General features: G+C 40.3%; 1 protein-coding gene across 2 annotated transcripts in view; it reads right to left on the bottom strand.

The window, feature by feature from the left end:
• Window positions 1-20,610, bottom strand: part of shot (dystonin-like protein short stop) — a 536,542-nt gene extending 515,932 nt beyond the window's left edge. Inside the window, exon 1 of one of the 2 annotated variants that reach the window (XM_067119440.1) lies at window positions 20,062-20,610. In XM_067119440.1, the coding sequence (XP_066975541.1) occupies window positions 20,062-20,161 (100 nt within the window). In that variant the 5' untranslated portion in view covers window positions 20,162-20,610. The remainder of the gene's footprint in view (window positions 1-20,061) is intronic. The other variant, XM_067119430.1, reaches the window with a different exon arrangement.
• Window positions 20,611-21,244: the final 634 nt, after the last annotated feature.

Raw genomic sequence — 21,244 nt, 5'->3', positions numbered from 1 at the left:
CAATGCCTTAAGTGGTGACAGCGACATTCTGCAAAAATAATAAAATTACAAATTAAAAAAAAAAAAAGACATCGTTCTCATACTTATGAAATTGGTTCAATCGTTCAACAGAGATTCCCTTAGAGATGAGTCCAGCGAGGGTGAGAAATTACCTCGTCGCGGGACTCGGTCATTACTTGTAACAGTTACATCATTTAACAAACAGGATACGAGGTGTCAGTGTCATGTGAAATTATAACTGCTCTTTTACTGGGGCTGCCGAAATGACCGGTGGCAACACATCTTGGCTCATCGGCAGAGTACGCCCCGAATTTGTTAAATACAGCACATGTAAATTTCAGGGTTCCCAGGAATTTTCCTAACTTTGTTTTCAAATACACTATACGCCATGCTTGATTAGTTCAGAGAGAGAGAGAGAGAGAGAGAGAGAGAGAGAGAGAGAGAGAGAGAGAGAGAGAGAGAGAGAGAGAGAGAGAGAGAGAGATGGATATCTTTGCTTCACTGCTTAGCAGGTCTGAACATGACTTAGGTGCGTCTATTTTTGGCATAGTGCCATGTCTGATTGTCTGTGCCAATGCATCGAACAGATGGCCTTGATTACGCTCCGTCCTCAGGAACTTTATAAAGCGTGCTGCGACGTCAGCTCTCGTTAAGGTTTTCATGAAGACCTAATTTTTTCATCGAGTTGGTGTAATGTGGCATTAGAAATATAGTGAACCTGTCTCCTATTCGCACTTAACTCACTCACTCACTCAGTCCAAAATTAAAAATGTAACTGAAAATCTATCTTCTTGAACATACACAAACATTAAAGGTTCACTCACCACACCCCAGGATGAAATGTGCGCATGTATCGATGAAATGCAAATCATTAAATTCAATGTTCAATGATGGATCAGAGTAATAAGTGACAAGGCCCAACAATAATTTTTACCCTAAGCAGTAATGACATTGCCACAACTGCAAATTTTAGGAGTTTTCTGAAGAAATAATTGCCAGGGGCACTAACACTTCATATTCAACTCGGCATCAAAACTTGACTATTGCCCAGCACCTTATTGAACACGTAAAAAGGATTCGAAAACCTCCCGTGGCGAGGAGATCCTTGTGATGCAAAATACCTCAGACATACCACCGTGGCACGACCACAACTGAAACCGTAAGCATTACCCAAACTAATCAGTTGGATTCATTTCCCTAGTGGTTCTGTCGTGAACAAGGCGAATAATGTTCAACCACGAAAGAAGCAGGAGGATTCATTTTCCTAGCGGTTCTGTCGTGAACAAAGCGAATAATGTTCAACCACGAAAGAAGTGGAAAACCTGTCTCTCAATAAGAAGAAAGGTTGTAAGACACACGCACGAAAAGAAAAAAGAAACACGAACGAAAAGAAAAAAGAAACACGAAGAGAATTTCAACGCACAGAAGTAGGAAAGAAAATTCTTAATGAACTGTAAAAAATATATGCTTAAATGTGAGAAGGGATGGGCATATATTATAGTAAAGTAAAAAAAAAAAAAGGAAAAGTCATTTAGAAATCCGCCGTGAACCTCCCGACAACAGATCTAAACTGAATTAACCTACATGATAAAATCCTAGGAGCACTAAAGCGCTGTTACACAGCAGTGGAAGGGAGGAAGAAGAAGAATGATGACGTTGCTGCTTTTGTTATCATGTCGGTGGCAGTCGCGACGTTGCTGATAACACGTAGCAGTAGTGGACACGTATTGATTGTTGCAATACAGACCGCCTTATAGCAAGAGGCATGAATCCTCTTCACTTGCGAATACCTCCATCCATACTTGTTTACATTAAAAAATGAAGATCTTACTCAAAATTAAGAATTCATCAGCTTCATTTTGATATTTCAAGCTCTCATGAACGGACAGTAATCGCTTGCAGAAATGTCTTTGTAAGCTGTCATTAAGATGAAATTACTGAATAACAAACATCAGTATGTAGGGGGTAAGGCCTACATATAGGATAACCCAAGATCCTACCGCCTTTGATTCATGCGGTCTTCCTAGACTGCTTCAGAGGCTATGCTATAGCCCACTCACATTTTCACTGCTTACACTGAGAAGTGCTTATAAATTCTGGGAGCTGCAGCATCTCCCCCTGAATATCTTTTGAAGTTATGGTGATTTATCTCTACATCGAAAAAGCAATTCACTATTAAAATTACTGTAACGAGCGTGGTCTAACGATCACCAACCATTAACTCGAGTAACTCACGGCCGTAAGTTATCCTTTCACAATGTTCCAATTACCAATGTGTTAAAATAATCCAGCATCTTCTCAGAAGTCCTGATTCACGGACTCAAGGATTATCGGACGCAACCTCAGCACACGTAAACGAGTCCCATAGGGTCTATCGCAACACAAACATTTAAGATTTGTTTACACGAGCCAGCAGTTTGAACAGTGATACAGCAAAACTGTACCTCGCATTGGTGATCCATAAGGTAATGTTCCGCGCCTGAGAAAAATGTCTTGATGACCTTCCCTTTCGTCAAACAGTACCGGAAAAAGTATTTTCAAGACATAAATGTTTCAGCTGTCTGTGTTGTTTTCATTTATTAAACAGAAGCAATACTACAGATTTTAAGTTTATCATTACAGATTTAGAAAATCATTACAGCCACTGCTTACAGAGCAGTACTCAAAAGGCGTGAAATGGACTGAAAAATGTCTAATATCCAACCTGAGGTTTCAGTACAAAATGTACGTAGAGTAGCACTGCCTGTGTCCAACTTTCTAACCTAATGAATGATAAGGCTTGCCCAATTTTTAAATAAATCTTTTAATATTTAGTAATTTAAAAATGCACCATTCCGTTTTAAGTCCTTCCCCAATGATGCTCTGCACCGCAATGTCACGTAAATACGGTGTTTACACGGCTCTGGGGAGGTGTCGTGTTCCCAAAGACTTTGATGCCTTAAGAACGGAATTCGGTCGACGTTTTAAGCGCACTATTAAGAAGGATGAGGTCACATATCAATCTCTTCAAAAAACGTTGTTTTAAGCATATTAATATCAGTATTAGGGTACCTATATGCCGTCAATAAGAACGAAAATGCTACGAGAGGGTAGAGACGGAGCTTCATTCCATATGAAATAATTATAATGTACGAGCCACTGGTGAGACAGATTAGCCCGAGCTGGACGACAGGAGAGCTCAACTTGGATCTTTCCACCCCTACATGGTCACTGTTAGGCATTTAAGAAACATGCACTCAAACACATTGTGTTTTGTTATTATTTAGTACCGCATCCAACAAGTGACTCCAGTTTGAGACCAGAAGGATGGGTAACAATTGGTGGAGAGGGATAAAATGAAAGCAGTTGGAGCGTGGGGTGCAAGGAGACCATATCACCACGTGAAAACACAGGGCTCAAAGGTGTGCAGCTGGGGGTCGAAAAGACGATGTCAAGAATCTCTAGTACCGACTACTGAGCAACATCAAGCTCCGAGTAGATGGTAATCCATACGAGGCAGGCAATGCAGAAATGAACAATGGGCAATTTTTTACAAAGGGCTGTCTGCTGTTCAAACCGCAGTGAAAACATGAGCAATCTGAGACAGCAAACTTCTGTCAGGACAGCAATACAAACGCCATTCCTCCCCCTTCCCCTCTCCTCCAACAACCCCAGCCCCGGCAAACTTCTGCCAAGAAAACAATGCAACACCCTGACCTCCGTCCCCCCAAATTAATGTCTATTTTTCTACAAGCTACCCTCCTACTTCCCACAGAACCTATTCAACTGTTGTTTAATCACCAGGCCCACCTTTGGTTAAATTATCTTAGAAATCCACACAAGTCTTCGCGAAATCTTGCTAAGAAACAAACTGGGTCAAAAAGAAAACAATGGGGTTAGTGACTACCGTAGGTTTTTAAAATATAACAGGAGCCTTTTTTTCGTCACTGGATATCACTTAAAGCCCCTTTAGGCTCAAGGGACAAACATTTAAACGCAATGCCGAAAATGTCATGTTATCTCGGAGTGGTCAAGCGGTACCAGACTCGCATCGCCTGCAGGCGTCACCGGGTTCAATCCCGGGAGGGGACGAAAGCAAGCGTTGTATTACATCAGCAGATTCAATGTCGGTTGTCCTCTAGTAAATGCCAACGTGTGTAATCATAACTAGATCTGCGAAATTTGATGAAACTACTTTACAATGTTCATCCCCAACCACTGTGTTTTCAAAGCAACATACGCAAGATGTGGGCATGGGCCAGTGGTGTTTGCGCTTTGTGTGTGCGTAACTTTGTATGAGTGTGATTTAAGCAATTTAATGTACCTTCAGAGCCGGGTTTTTTTTCCTTTGCCCTATGAAGAAAAAATTCAGTGCAGATCACTCTCTAATTATCAGGAGTACTTTTCTAAGAACATCTTACATCTTCTTTAGAAACCTGAAGGGATAATGAATACGTGACGGCAAACAACTGTTCACGAGATTCATATGACAGTGAATGTCAATTCATGTTGATGATGTCGTGGATAACAGTTTGGGTAATCTAAGTTTAGCGAGGCATGATTAGGTCACCTCCTGTTTGGTGAAAGGCAAAGGACGCGTGCCATAGCACTTTTTCCCCCCAGAGGTGACCCAATATTCTATATCGAACGAAAGCATAGACGTGACAGTCAGCAGCCAGGGTTAGTCCCTGGCTGCAGACTGTTTGGCACTGCCCGGTCTTTATGTCAGAAGTCTTCAGTGTAAGCTGCATTTAGTTTAAAACTTCTCTGTTTTTTTTTTAACTAAAGACAACCATGTTGCCAAGCTCTAATTTACTTGTTCATTTACATTATATATTATATTATATTTCATGTCCTAAGAACTCTTGACTGCCACCTGTTCATCGACTGTATCCCAGTCTGAAAGAGGGTGCAGCGCAATGGACCATGTTAACAAAGCAGATTATAACGCGGCTTTGCAAGACACAAGACCAATTATGTTCTGAAAAACATAAAATACTGAATACTGTCAGCTAGATCGATTCAGCAAGGCAAATAGGCGACTTTGCTTAAGAACCTTTCTACATTTACATTTTTTTAGTAAATGTAAATTGTTTAGACAGAACCTATTACGTAGCTTTTCTTTACAATAGATATTAAACTAATTTAAAGGCAAAGAGCTTTCCCACGCTGCAGCATCATCAAAATGCGTGCTGGATGCACATGAGGTGGGAATTAGCAGAGAGAGAGAGAGAGAGAGAGAGAGAGAGAGAGAGAGAGAGAGAGAGAGAGAGAGAGTCATGATGGGGGATCCTAAACACCAAACGGTCGAGTGCAGTGATGCCTGCAGAAGCTGGTGCAACACTCCCCCATGGGAGATGCTATCGATCATCAATTCCACAAACAACATCCTCTGAACTCTAACCCCCGCTCCCTTCCCCTCTTCTTCATCTCTTACATGGGTACAAAAGAAGGTTTAAATATAAATAGCCTATATATTTAATATATAATATATCATTATTATTATTATTATTATAATATACATAATATGTGTGTATGTGTATTTGTGTGCCATTAAGCTGGAGGAGGGCTTAAAAGTGTGTGTGTGTGCGTGTGTGTGCGTGTGTTTACGTGCCATTAAGCTGGAGGGAGGCTTAAAACAAGTTGACCAAATTCGTTATTAGTTCAAATCACTTTTGTGGCAGCTATAAATCAACACCAAAACTATCTCAGAACCATTTAAAAACAAATTGTCTGGAATTATTATTTACAAGTAGTTCGTCCAATCTGTATATATACCTGGGCTATTGCTCATCAAATCGACACCATTTTACTCTATCATACACGATTCACAAATGTTTCGTTTTATAATCTTTTACAGAACATGATCTGTTCCGCATATTCTCCGATAAACAGTGTTGTCACATTCACTCGCAGACTGAAGTAAACTGGTGACTATTTAATATTACAAAGACGACTCGGTTTTATGAACAACTAAAATTGAAGGGGTATATAACCATTCTGATGCAAACACACTTTCGTGGAAGGTCTTCGGATGAATCTGTCTAGGATTAACTAAGATACTTCGATAAAACAAAGTGAGGCAAAGTACTCCATTCTTTAGCTTTTCTTTTAAATGTTCCAATACTTGTGCAGAATGGGGTCAAGCGTATAGACCTGGGTTTAATGGGATTTTCCTTTGTTAATTATATTAATGTGGATTCTAGCAGATTGAAACAATATTTTTACAACTTATTATACTGCTATGGGACCAATCAATCCTATCCGATTTTTCACTTACGTGCGCTAAAGGAACATTATTCTCTTAGCCAGTTCTGACTGATTATTTATGTTAGCTTCTTCTGACATTTAATTCCCTATCTGTGTAGCAAAAAGAAAATCAATCAACTTGGGATTTTTTAAAAAAACTTGCTACTATGATTAGGACAACCTGTTTTAAGCGTGACTTTTAGTGTTATACGATAAGAATATATTTACATGGAACACTTTCAATACTGATTTGATGACTCAAAGCTGATGAAATAAGGCAAACAAAAGGTCTTCCTGAGTAATTCTTTCTTCTTGTCACTTTTATTACAGAATGCCTTTATAGCTCTACTGTAGCATGATTCCAAAATATTAGCTTGATACCATGACTGTAATGCTGCAGCAGTCATTCAAAAACTCTTCTTCACTTACGTTTGGCATCGCATTAGGGAGAGTCATCTCCAAATCATGAACATACACCGCGACATGTACCACAAACAAGCAAATTGGGTGCCACACGTCTATATACACTGGTAAATTTTACAGAAAAGACAGAATGGAACAGTGAGTTACATGATACTGTCGGGAAATTAATAAATAAAAAAAAACAAGTTTTCATATAGGCATACGTATATGAATTACATTCGAGAAAGTCCAAATCCGATGCGAAAGATGGTGGTATTCTAACGTGAACCACAAAAACTGAATGGCACTTTTAAGGTCATGCATGATGTATAAATGTGCCTAATATATAAACGGCTGCCGTGTGGATCATTGCATAAAGGAGTGAGGCTTTTCGAAACAAACAAACACTAGAATAGAAGCACATAAGCTACAATAAATTGTATAAGCGTCCCTACATGCAAGAATAAAGATCTGGAATACTACACACACATTACAGTAAATTATAATGATAGGCATTCATGCATGATTGCATGCCATGGTAGTTCGTCAAAAAATACGAAATACAAATCTTACAAAATAATCTGGAACTGGATATTCATAAACGGTACAGTACAATATTCATAAACGGACAGTGCAATTCAACCGTCAGTCAGGGCAGTACGTTGCGGCCATTTCATACCACGACTATTATTTAAATGATGACTACGGGGCCTCAACCCCCACACAATGCATATTTTATTCCTCTTAAAAATCCAATGAACATCACCAAGTTTGCAATAAATTAATAATAATAATAATAACAATAATAATGATACTTTTGTATAACCACCGCAACTTCCAGAGAGAGAGAGAGAGAGAGAGAGAGAGAGAGAGAGAGAGAGAGAGAGAGAGAGAGAGGGGGGTCGCCGCGACACCCGGTTCAAATAAACGTTGGAAGCACGGTTTTCCGGTGCGGGTCCTGAAGGGTAAAGGGGCCCGCAGGCAGAAAACGGCAAACACAAAGCTGTCTTCCGTGATCTCTCTCATCTTCCCCTTAGCAAATTAAACGAAACGAAACCAATGCTATCAATGAATACAAGATCGTCGTCAAATTATATATTTTTTACCCACTGGTGGGCAATAAAGGTAAATACCGATGCAAGCTTAACGTTGAAACAAAGTGCTTCTTAGAGCAAGATATAATCCACTACCTGACAATTGTGTTAACACTGCGAGGAAAAACAGAGAAATTCGTTTTACAAAGACCAACAAAACATTATTGGCAATACATGATCCTTTGCTTCTAAATTATGCGGTTACAGTCTAGTCTCTAAGATCTCTCTTTCCTCTTCCCTCTTGCAGTAAATTAGGCGGTCAAATAGATCAGCAAGCAAATAGTCAACTTAATTTCCCAAGCAGCAAGAACCTTGGAACCGTCCTAGGCGAAGCAGAACAGCTGACACAAACAGGGAAGACAACGCCACGCGGTGTCTTCTCGACCCCAGGAACCAACCCCCACCCAACCCACCCCACCCGCGCTGTAATTATTTCCATTTTCCACCCGCAATGAAGCTATCCTTCGGCAGCACTAAGAGTTACTATAATGCGTGTACCTATTATTAATGTCATTCAAACAGTTTTCAAGAACAAAAACTACCTTGCCGAATACTACGTGTTACTTTGGCGATTTGTCTTTTCCTTTTTGCGGTATCAAGGTGGCTCACTGGTTCGGGAGACTGCCCCGGGAGGAGTAGAGGTCTGACGACGTAACAGAGCGAGGTAACACGTTTGTGGCTGGGGGGAAGAGAAGCCTCGTCCACGGGTTAGGACCTTGCGGCTTTGCTCTGGTATGGGATGTTTGCCTTCCCATTTGGCAAAGAAAACAAGTCCGGTTTGCTGCCACGCGTTTTATTGCTTGATATTTCTAACCACCTTAATTGCACCTACTTTATTCATTCTCGACGTTAAAATCAAAGAGTTTCTTTCCTACAAATATTAATACTGTAAGCGTACCTCAAATTATTCATTAGGATTTCAAACTGACTGACACCACGCAGATACCACACCCATACATTCTTTCTATAGTTTTTGCCGAATAATTTCAGATTTTCTAAATCATTATTACTTTGCAAGACTGGATATTCTGAGTATATGTGGTCGCATACATACATACAGGAACATGAGAACAGCGAGACTTCAAACTTAATACGGGCACATTCTCTCTCTCTCTCTCTCTCTCTCTCTCTCTCTCTCTCTCTCTCTATATATATATATATATATATATATATATATATATATATATATATATATATATATATATATATATATAGCCTATATTAAACATATTGTATATGTATGTATATAGATATACAGTATTATATATATATATATATATATATATATATATATATATATATATATATATATATATGTGTGTGTGTGTATATGTATATATATATATATATATATATATATATATATATATATATATATATATATATTACGTGTATTCGTGTGTGGAAAATGAAATCCGTTTCCGCAATAATAAAATGCGTATTAAAACAAAAATGTAGGGAGGTTACCGCTTGTTCGAACAGGCCTCTGCACCGGAATCAATGTATACGCAGCCGCAGTTTTCACCCATATCAAACACAACCTGATGGTTAATTCATTTCTCACAATCCCTATCCTTGCTATGTAATAAAGTGGAAACAACTAATAAATGGAACAAAATTCGAGGAAAGGTATGCAGACCATATATATATATATATATATATATATATATATATATTTTTTTTTTTTTTTTTTTTTTTACATTACCAGCATAACGGAAGAAAGTTCAATAGTTGGCGGTTTTACTTTACAGTGCGTGTATAAGGGTCGACTGAGAAATGTCTTGTTTTAATTTGCTTACAGGTATAAAAAGTTAAAACACGATAAGACGGTATAAGAAATCACCGCTTCCCCGAATTAACAGATATCGTCTTCAAGTATATTCTGAGAAACGTCCTTACTCAACGAGGCACTTGAAACTCAGCTGAGTGACATGCAAGATAATGGTTATTTCATAAAAGGGGGGCGCCCCATGTGGCAACATTGTCCCCAAAGAGATGATTTATCCTCAAATATAGTGAAAAGGCGCCAGCATCTGCCACCCGTCCCCCTCTGACAACGCACTCAACGAAACGTCTACATCACTCTTCGCTTTCCTCGCGTCTAAATTATGATAGAGTATACATGACAGCAAGGGTACTCTCGTCATCTTATGCTTGTAAGACAGTAATTAATAAAATGTCAAGTTTTACCGAGTCTTGGAAAATACACTTTTTCCTGTAGTTCACAAGGAAAAGAAAATACACAATTAAAAATCTATGCATAAGTATTTGCAGTCTTCGTAAGCTAACTAAAGGCCTTTCTGCATCCTGTTGACAGAGTAACATAAATTAGTGCATTTTTTGTTCTTCACTGGCGGGGTGGGTAGAGCTCTCGGCTAGCACGCTGTTGGCCCAGCGTTCGACTCTCCGACCGGCCAATGAAGAATTAAGAGGAATTTATTTCTGGTGATAGAAATTCATTTCTCGTCATAATGTGGTTCGGATTCCACAATAAGCTGTAGGTCCCGTTGCTAGGTAACCAGTTGGTTCTTAGCCACGTAAAATAAATCTAATCCTTCGGGCCAGCCCTCCCTAGGAGAGCTGTTAATCAGCTCAGTGGTCTGGTTAAACAAAGATATACTTAACTTTAACTTTTCGACAAAGTAATACAAATTCCGGTAGTAAATGCCTTTTAAGTCGAAGTCTACACACCATCACCATCTGACGTAAAAAATCACCCAGCCAGAACTAAAATGTGTCCATGAATACAAAAAAAAAACTGGTGTCAGCAAAATAATTCGATGTTACCCGATTCTCAATTCGTTTTGAGTTCTGGGCCAAGCATGTAGTCTAGCGACATCTTACACAAACTGGACATAAAGAGAAAAGACTGACCACCCAGAGCCTCGCAGCCCTTGATCGGACGAACATCAAAGGATACAAATGGGTGTCAAAAAAGGACAAAGTTCTTGAGAAACTCCGTTCACACGCACACAAGTATTAAACGTGTTCAGCAGCCCTGAAATTGCTGTGAAGGTATCGCCAAGGTAAGGGTACAGCCTTGGGGGTTGGTTGGTGCGGTGTGGGGTTTCCATGCCCCGTATGGATTGCAGTGGCGTAGCCAGTTCCTACAGTCACAAGGTGCCACTGGTATTCTACTGATTCTACAACTAAACAACTGCCGGTAGGGAGCCATTCCTACCACGCTAACCAACCTTCCTTTGTATGTCCAATACACTCAAAAGGAGGTTCGTTCGCTTACCGGATGAATATGACAATAATACACCGCGATTTTCGTGATAAGTAGACTCGAACGGCAACTTCCATGACAGGTTAGTATAAAATATGTAAACATGTTCATCTGCTGCATTCATCAAAAAGGTCATGCTCTATGTTTATCGTATGCAAAATACCAACTGGATTATCAGGGTTAGGCTACACGTAGCAACTGTGGAAAGAGATATTCTCTTGAACGCTGTTTGACATTTGGAAACCCATAATAAAACTGAATATTTAAAATGTACAGCAACAATGCGATAAATCTGGCAAAACCGACTCGTGCCAGTAATTGCAAGAGTATGTTTTCATAGAAAAAAGAGGGGAGGGGTTTGTCATTTTATAGGAGACGTACTATATAATAACATTATTTCATCCATAAATCATTTTATATTCATAAAGAAGTGGCTTCTGAGAGAAACGAGAGAGCGATCATACTTCCCCTACAGATGGTGAATCACGGGTGAACCCTACGTCATACCTCTACAAGCAAACCTTATTGGCAGCGCCATGACCCTTCTACTTATACTAATGCAGTATAATCTACTATTCACCTCCTACGCATTAAAAAGCTTTTTGTCAAAGTACTATTTCCCGCCCAGAACATTGCATTTTCACATTTCCCAACTTCATTAATCTGGAACCACATCAGCGTCGTTCATCCCTTCATCATATCCACATAGACCCAAACTAGGCAGAAACTTCACGTCAGGTTTCCATCTTCCTTTATCATTGTAAAACAACCACTCATAACTTCCATGAGGAGGAGTCGACTCAAAACAGGAACACGAAATCGGGCGCTGTTCTACAGGGCGTCAAACAACCTTGTAACACCAGCCAGGTCACCTCTTTCACAGTTATTCCCTTTTTCTTCCCCTCTTCTCTAACCTCCGGAATCCTCTTCAACCTTCTGTTTTTCCAAAATCGCATAACTTTGCAACCTTTAAGCAGCAGGCTTATCGCTTCCCTTTGGACAAATATCTACTATTCCTTCTTTGTTTACTTCGGGCTTGGTGTACATATGGTATCAGATTGACCGTGCTTTAACCATCTGCAAATTAAAACCTGTCAAGAGCATACCGGTCCAAAACTGTCCTTTAGAGGAAACTGAAACCATCTCCGAAAGACAGATCTCTTTGGCACATCGTCATCCGGAATGACTATGCAGTACCTGAATGCCCCAAGTGAAACAAAGAGACGAATGAGACGGAGGTGGGGTATATGATGAAAACTAAAGCCAAGCGACCTACACTTATTCTCCTTTCCTACGTTGGCGCTCCCCTCGACCCGGCACGATGATGGTGGTGCAGGGTGCCTGAAAGAACGTCCAGGCCAGTGGACTCCACGTACGTCTCGGCGCCAAAAATAACCCGGCTATTATGAAAGTTTAATTGTACTCCCAAATCACGACCAAGTTAACAACCCAGATGACAAATTGCACTCCAGGGTCTAATCATGAATGAGGGTAAGGGTAAACTCACGTATGATCTCGAACATGAAAGTGTTTCCCTCAATGTGGATTGGATGAAGAGGAAAAGACATCTTTGCGTAAATATACATATAAGAGGAAAATTCTAACAAATGGATTATATAAACACACGCGAAGTATACATGACGTATATTTATCTCAAATTAGGGAAGTTCAAGCGTACCAAGGCCGTAAATCAATACCTGAAAACCGATGCTTTTCATGGAAGAATAAAATTCGATTTTCTTTTACCTACTGAAACAACAGCGACTTTCCCGGTCATTCCCCCCCCCCTCTCTTTCTCTCTCTCCGGAGTAATTAACCCCCATTGACAACTATACCATGAACGCAAATCCATTCGTTAATATTTGGGAAAAAATGGTTCTCCTCGTTACTCTATCGCCAGGGCTCCTCTCTGCGGCAAGGTGGCTTTCGCCCCCTTTTTTTTTTTAATCTCCTGAGTACCATTTCGGTCACTGTTCTGTTGAGCTCAAGGGGACAGTTCACCCTTCTCTCAGGCGGCCTCGTAACACTATACTCTACTTACATTCACTATGGAAATCAAGAACGCTCGCACTGCACAGATCAGTTATTTCTTCCTTCTGAAAGATTCGGACTTCTCTTCCTCCTTCCGTTTTCCATTCAAGATGCTCATGATCTGTCGGTTTCTTCCTTAATCTCTAACATTTTCTATTCGGCTGTCCCCACCTGCAGCCTTTACTCTTAAATAAGGCGATGCGATAAAGATAAACCTCTGAATACCAAGTACTAGAGCTGTACAACAAAACCTGACAAAAACCAATCAAAAAAGAGGATTAAGACTAACGAAAGCAAACATGGCGATGCATTTTGATGTCTGCACGTACACTCAAGCATCTGGTAGAGTGCACGTCCCGCGGGAGAGCGGGTATGAAATCCATGAATCTGGCGCTCGGGGTACAGATTGAAGGAAGGGGGGGCTGTTGGTGCGGTATCCCGCCGGCACAACAAACGGCTGGAGGCAGTGGTGGAGACGGTGGAGGACGCAATGACTGCAAAGAGAGAGAGAGAGAGAGAGAGAGAGAGAGAGAGAGCAGGAAAACGTAGCAGCCAAAAGCTCTGTGGATAAAGTTCATGAGTTATCCTCAATTGTGAAAAGATCTTTGCACTATTCACCCGTGTCGTCTGTAATTTTGATCATCTTAAAACATCTCTCCCTTATCGAGCGAATCTGGCTTTGCATTATACTCTAATCGGCAATAATGATCGACTGAACACAAGGTATTATATCGAGAACAATGAACTCTCCCAGGGCAGACTAATTAACAATAGAGCCGTAATAATAATGGGGGCGCCAACCTGCAATAGTAAAGGACGAGTTCAAGAAAAAACCCGGGCAACTGAGACAAAGCAATAGTAATGCACCCTTTCTCGGGATTTCTATACGTACGTGAATATATTATGAACGTGTATAGTGAATTAGCCTAAGCGGAAACTGGGTCACTATTTTTATTTACACAACAAAATTTTACTCCTCTGATCAAATTACTTCATTTTTAATTATAAACGTTTACTGCACAATAAATTTTCAACCTACTGATTTTACTACAGTTTTCTCAAACAATATTTTCATCATTTATTTTCGAAGGAAAAACATTCTTGTAGTGAACTAAAGACATTACAATCAATTTAATCATAGCAACAATTTCCTCTCTATCGGTTGCCTATAGCAAAAATACTTGTTCCTCGGAACATTCCTTAACATTTTAAACATTTATAACAACAGAGTAATTGCCACAAGACTTTCTCCATCTACTTCAGCTTCCCTGATACCGGAAATTAAAGCTCGAAAGACCATAATACATCATGTGAAGAAAAGGAAAGAAAAAATAAGAACTGAAAAACTAAAAATACTATAGCGTTCTCTGTCGAGCCGAGAACGAAAACCGGATGGGCGTTGAAAAAACCGGCCGTTACCTATCTTACAGCATAATCCGAGTCGATCATTTAGAAGGAAATGACGTTACTTTCTTTAAGAGCAAGATAAGTGCCGCAATCAGTGCTGGCAATAACGAGACCACCTTAGACGAGAAAATCACCGAGGGGTACGGAGACCGAAATAAGGGGAAGTGTTACAACGTGGAATGGCAGTTATGTTCACGTCCACGAATCAACGAATATTTTTACAGCGTTTTCAGAAACGCGAAAGATCCCCCAACGTTTTGTTCAAGTTCAAGAAAGCAAACGCAAAGCAAAACGACAGTCATTCATGAGGTTACCCAACGTGACATTACAGTTATCAAGCCACCATGCCGTCCTAGTCACTCTCTCCCCGGCTGACTGTTGGTACCTCTGAGTCATCCTCATCATCCACCGGTTGCCAACGGGGGAAATAAAGCACGACTGCAGTCAACATTCCATTTCTCTCTCTCTCTCTCTCTCTCTCTCTCTCTCTCTCTCTCTCTCTCTCTCTCTCATCCCAAGGCATCATGCAATCAAAGAAATGGCATCAGGTCAATTCTTGACTGCCCCACAGGTCAGCCTCTCGCGCAAAATACATCATCTAATGAAATTCCCGACTGTTCGGAGAATGACGTATCAGCAGCGAACGCCCTCTCCCTCTTTCACTGGCTCTGCTTCTTAAATTACCAAGTGCGTGGCCAATACCAGAGCTGCAGAACTCAGGCAGACCGAGAGGTTGGTTCCTGTAATGATTTTTCCGCGGTGAGACGGTATTTCCGATCATGACATCCGTCAAAATGGATCAAGGCGGTGAGACTGTATTTCCGATCGTGACATCCGTCGAAATGGATGCAACAGAGTTCTGCATATCTAAAGGATCACCACCACGTAGTAAGAGTCGCCTTGTATCATTGATCTATATCGATTTTGCCAAAATGAAACCATCATTTTATTGATGACCTTGATGAATCGCGTCACTTGCCCATAACCTTACTTAACAGTACTCTAATGTGTTCATAAAAATAACACAGTGCGTTCTTAAAAATAATAATCCAAAATAATGAAGTTTGCTTTTCTTATAAATGCACACATAATTAAGAGTGAATATCTATTATTACTTCCTAGAAAGTGGAAATACCTACAAAGAAAAAGCATTCCTTTACTCAGTTTATTATTATTATTATTCAGAAGATGAACCCTACTCATACGGAACAACCCCACAGGGGCCACTGACTTAAAGTTCAAGCTTAGGAAGAAGTAAGAGGAGTTAAAGAGAAATACAGAAAGAAGAGATATCACTCATTAAAAAAGGAAAAATAATTAATAAATAGATAACAACGTATTCAAATGCAAGGAGAATAGTATTTGGGTAGTAGGCCTATTGCATTGCATCTTCGCTTGAATTTTTGAAGTTCCAATCGCACGACATCCTCATGGAGACTGTCCAACGGTGTGAGGAATGAAGGACATCTGGAACGTGGAAGTTTGACAGCGAGGCACATTTACTGCATACGGGTGCTGCTATTGATCAATTCTGGTTGCTCTCGGCAGGAAATGGGGATCAAGGATCAATTGTGAATGTGAAAGATCTCTGTTAGAATAAAACACGAAAAATTTACAAACAGCCTCCCTGAAGTTGTCGTGCTATGGGAACTTCAAAAGTTCAAGCGAAGAAGCAGTGCGTTATTACCCTAACACTATTCTCCTTGCATTTTAATACATTTTTGTCTATTTATTAATTTATCTTTTCTTTTTTCATGTGAGATCTCCTATTTCTTTATTTCCCTTTACCTATTCTTACTTCTTCCTAATGAACACCTTATTCTTTGGAAGCCTGAATTTCAAGTCAATGTCACCTTTGGGCTTGTTCTATATGAAGAGGGTTCATCTTCTGAATAATAATAAAATAACAGACCATCCGTCGATGGTCCAAGTCATAACTGCTAATATTAGGAAACCAAAAACCTACCACCACGAACTACTCTATCTAGAGAGATAAATAATAGAGGTAATTCATTTGATCAAATCTAACTACACTCAATTTTGACGTTGCAACTGCTGCAACAAAGGCATTTTAGCCTATACTTGATCAAAAATAAACATGTAAATTTCTGATGTAATCCAAACAATTCCCTGGATCAGAAACGGATCTAAAATAAAAATCTGCTATTTCGGGTGCAATATCCGCTGCAGTCAAGAGCGCCGATTTGTTAGACTAAGCTGGCTTCCAACCAGCACAGGCTCTTGCTTGCAAGAGCAGCCAGCCATTGCATGGCCAACATTATATCGGAGGAGCTACGGGGCCAGAATTCAGAGCGTTCAATCACTAACTATCCGCACAGCCCACTTCTCAGATGGCCTTATACTGACCGAAACTAATGCCAACTGAACACAAAACATTATTACAAAATACTTCCACAAAATTTAAGTGGCCTTCTTAATGCTACTTGATACGAGCTTACCTCGCCTGAAAAGAAAAATGCTTGTGAATTACAATGGTTCATATAGTAACAGAATCCCATCTCACCCTTGATCTCACTCTGCACGTCGACTTCATTAGTGGAATATGCATATTCACACAAACACATTATATATATATATATATATATATATATATATATATATATATATATATATATATATATATATTGTCTCGTATAAATCAAGTTATGGCCAAGATAAAAAGCTTTAACCTTAAGCGGACGGACAGACAAAAAAGCCAGTTACAATATGCTCTGCAGACGGCAAACGGGGGCATAAAAAGATAATGCCTTGAGAATCCTGGCACTGCAATGTGGGGAAGGTGGAAAATGAAAAAGATGAAAGAATTTGAAAGCATATATTACTCTTAAGAGGCTGTGAGGGCTGGCAGGAGCTGTAGGTAATGATTAACACAGTCCTTAAGTAATAAAAACAAACACGCAAATTGGACAATTCATAAGCTACAAGAATAGCCTTTCAGAAACGATAACAACAAAGAATGATCACACACAATGAAACTACTTACTCGACGGAAGGGCCACAGACAAAATGTCGAAGATGCAAGCAGCTTAAAATAGAAGGGAATATAGTTCATGAGCGTCAGGAGACTGACTTTCCCCAGGGAAACAAACGCGCGAGCTTGTATCAAAATACACATACGACTTTTTTTTTCAAAAATAAGTTCAGCATACCATGGAAAAATAACAAAAATAGCAGTGTATCTGTATGTACTAGTAGCTGGTGGTTAGTCTACTGCTGGTGGCCACAATTACGGTGAAAATCGATAGTTGGTTGCAGCCTCTTCCCAAAACAACGGCTGAAAACCGGAATATCAATACCCCGTGGGCACCCGCTCTAAGGGGGAAAAGCCGTTTGGATGAAGAAAAACTATTCTTTAACGCCTGTGGTTCACAAGGATACTGTACAGTATAGTATAGGGCAAAGGCCAAGCGGTGGGACCCACAAGGTCATTCAGCGCTGAAAGAGAAATTAACAGTAGTAGGTTTGAAAGGTGTAACAGGAGGAAAACCTCGCAGTTGTACTAAGAAATAACTGTTAAGAGTAGGAGCACTAACCCCCGGGGTGGACATGATTATGACAGACGACAGGCACTTTGAACTCTTGTTAAACTTAATACCAACCCAAGTATAGCTTGCGCTCTTTTAAGGTGAATGAGCTACATATGAAACGAGTGCAGAATATCCGAGCTCTAGGGCAAAGCGAAGGTTTTCATGTCTAGGTGAAAATCAAGGTCACTGAAAATGTCTGCTGTGGAGGGGCTTTCCGCCTGTACCTCCAAAAATATCAAAACGGTTTCCCTCAAAAGATCTGATATCAATAAGAACTCTTCCATTTTCAGGAAGTACGAGATGTATAGGTTCCCTGCAACCAAACGTACTAGCTATTGATCTTTTGATAAGGTATTTAGATACCTGAAAAACAAGGTAACAAAGAGAGCTACATAGATTAATCATTCACAAAAAAACTCAGAAGTAAAGGCTAATGAACCACAGGAATGGCTTACAATAAAAAAAAAAAGCTTCGTCACTTCTAATTGGTGGCGTCAAGTTAAGCACATAAGTGAGAAACGGTAAGGTATTAAGAATAATTCAAACTAAATGCATATGATATATCGAAACAGTAAATAACACGAACAAGCACAAATGAGACTATCATTACCATTCCGCAATTAAAACTGGGAAACCAGAGCAAAATTAATTTATGCTACGGTAACGACAGGCAATCTATGGTTAAACAACCACAATGGTTTCTTTTTCCTTTTCTGGAGATGGAGGGGGGGGGGGGGGTAACCCCAACATCCAGCCGAAACGTTTGGGATCGATGCACCTTGTCTCTCTCCGCCGTTGCCTTGTCTCTGACAGCCACCTAGCCGCTCCTACTTGGCGCCAGGCCATTCAGCAGCACGCCATCGATGACGTCACCAATCAAATGTTTTGGGTGCCTTCTTCAGGTGCAACCAACCACACCCTAAAGCGTTGCTAGCGTGCAGACACGAAAGCATAAAAAAAAATGCCAAGAAAATACGGCAGACACTAATCCCAAATCTGATTGAGTTTGAAGAACCGAATTCTTACTTCTATTAATGTTATTCCTTAATCAGAAAAGCAAGATAACCTGAATAACATGTAGGTACAAGGAAAGCGGTATTTGAATCTAAATATCACATGCAAACTTTAAATGATTCATGAGCGAGTTTTTCTGCCCTCCAAAAAAAGTACACTTAGAACATTTCGCTAGAATACTGCCATTATTAATTACAAAAAGAATACACGTTCCATTAAAAAGATTATATCATTTGTGTGAACAAATTGTTACATAAAAACACGTTTATATATACATACATACATACACACACACACACACACACACACACATATATAGATCACCATCAGCTGTAATTTTGTCCTAGACCATTTATTCGTGTGACTTACTTCCTTGTAAGGGAACGCAATTACTAATGTCGCTTTGGTGTACTGATAGTTTTTATTCAAGACTGGTTCAGCCCTACGGCAGTTCTATGAACTTGAAGCAATAGTTCATTTAAACATGGGATCATCTATGGTCCAGACAGGTTAATCATCGTTGCTATGGCGAAAAACTAGCTCAAACAAACTGCGAGCTGGTCTATGAGGGTGATTTGCTATTGTTAGCCTAATTACCTGACCCCTATCCATACGTGCAACGTGCCTGTTTATTGGATCTTTAAAAGCAAAATCCTTTGTCTAAAGAATGTTTTATCTAGTTAGTACGCCAACTATAAACTTTCGTTAACAAGCTTACGTCAATAGGGCTTATCCATTGTTTAATAAGACAGATCATTTCTTAATAGAACCATGTGAAAAAAAGCTGCATGCTTTCTCTATATACCATTCACACCTAACATTGTAACAAAATAACTGGCGAATTCATGTAAAAAGGATGTCAAAAAGGAAGCACCAGAAGCAGCAGCAGCAGCCCGCAGCCAGTGGCGCACGGGGCGGGGTGTGGTGACTAGTGTCACGGGCTTTGGCAACCCCGCAACCACGTCACGCCACCACGGTTGCCTTTTTTTTCACATGAATTCGGCAAACGAGAGCAGCGATTGCCCATACATTTCAGTCTACGTACGACAGGATGCACCTTGCATTCCTCCCACGTCATTTCGGGCCACGAAATAAATGGAGAACCCACCTGCTATCTTTAGAACAGCGCGATCTGCTGGATCGAGCTGCAGAATACTCAGGGGCTTATCCTTTGCCCACTCGTCCAGAGACTGGCGATCGAACTCCATTCTGATCTCTCCTTCGGCGCCGCCTTCTTCTCCTCCTCCTCCTCCACCAAACTCCCTCCCACAGGTTTCTTGGGTGATTTCAGCCACCTTACTGGGGCGTGTGTTCTTGCAGCACTGTAATATGCATCACCAGCTGGCCTAGGCTTCAAACCAGCTGCCGGGGGTACAAATCAACATAGCCTAGGAAGAAGCACCGAATCAATACTATACTCAACACAACCGGTAACCATCACGTATAACCAAGAAATCTATAGTGTATTGCAAATCCACGCGAAGAGTGAAACACTGTCACAGTTGGCGGGGTACCGGCGTAGGGCACCTGGGCATCAAAGGTACACACATGCTGTGCCCATGAGAATCAAGAGCTGCACATCTCTACTCGGCTACCTTCACAACAACACTGGCAGCGGCGGCTTGGTTGGCGCCCCAGCCATTCTCAGATACTGGCTGATGGCGGGTGAGACTCAGTTGGGAGGTTGCCACTGACACAACACCCGCGCCAATGACGGCAGTCCCTTAAATGCGATGGCACTTTAGTGCCATTTGTTGTTTGCTATGTCCATTGATCCAGGCTCTAGGACATACATGGTATTACTTAGTTTTTGTTTGTCATTTTTTTTTATGAGAAAATGAGACGAATCACACCTAGCTACCTATTTCCTTTCAAGTATTGCGCGATTTTGAAACATCATTGGCGCATAGCAAAACTTCCGTTTTGTTCATGCAGGTAAATAAGGTGTCGATTGAAAAGCCTGTTATCTTGTTATGCGTATAACTATGCATACCTATTTTCCTATTACCAAAGGAGATATGTAAGAAATACTGTACATTTTCATCCTCTCATTTTTTTACCTGTAGCGGTATATCAAAATTGAATTTTTATCAGTGATCATGTTATTTTACATCTGAAATATGGTTTAACGGAGCCGTGCATCAGAATGACCTTAATATGTTATGCACAAATCCCTTAGAAAAACGAAGTGTTTTTCTTAATTTTGATGTGAACCATTATTTACAACCCAATGACGTCCGTATAACACTGCTTCCCGATAGTACTTAGTAATTACAGTGTGGAATATTAGA

Source organism: Macrobrachium rosenbergii, chromosome 17 (assembly GCF_040412425.1).
Source record: "Macrobrachium rosenbergii isolate ZJJX-2024 chromosome 17, ASM4041242v1, whole genome shotgun sequence".
Taxonomy (NCBI): domain Eukaryota; kingdom Metazoa; phylum Arthropoda; class Malacostraca; order Decapoda; family Palaemonidae; genus Macrobrachium; species Macrobrachium rosenbergii.
The sequence above is the reverse complement of the archived record's forward strand: the minus strand, read 5'-3'. Positions and strand labels throughout refer to the sequence as shown.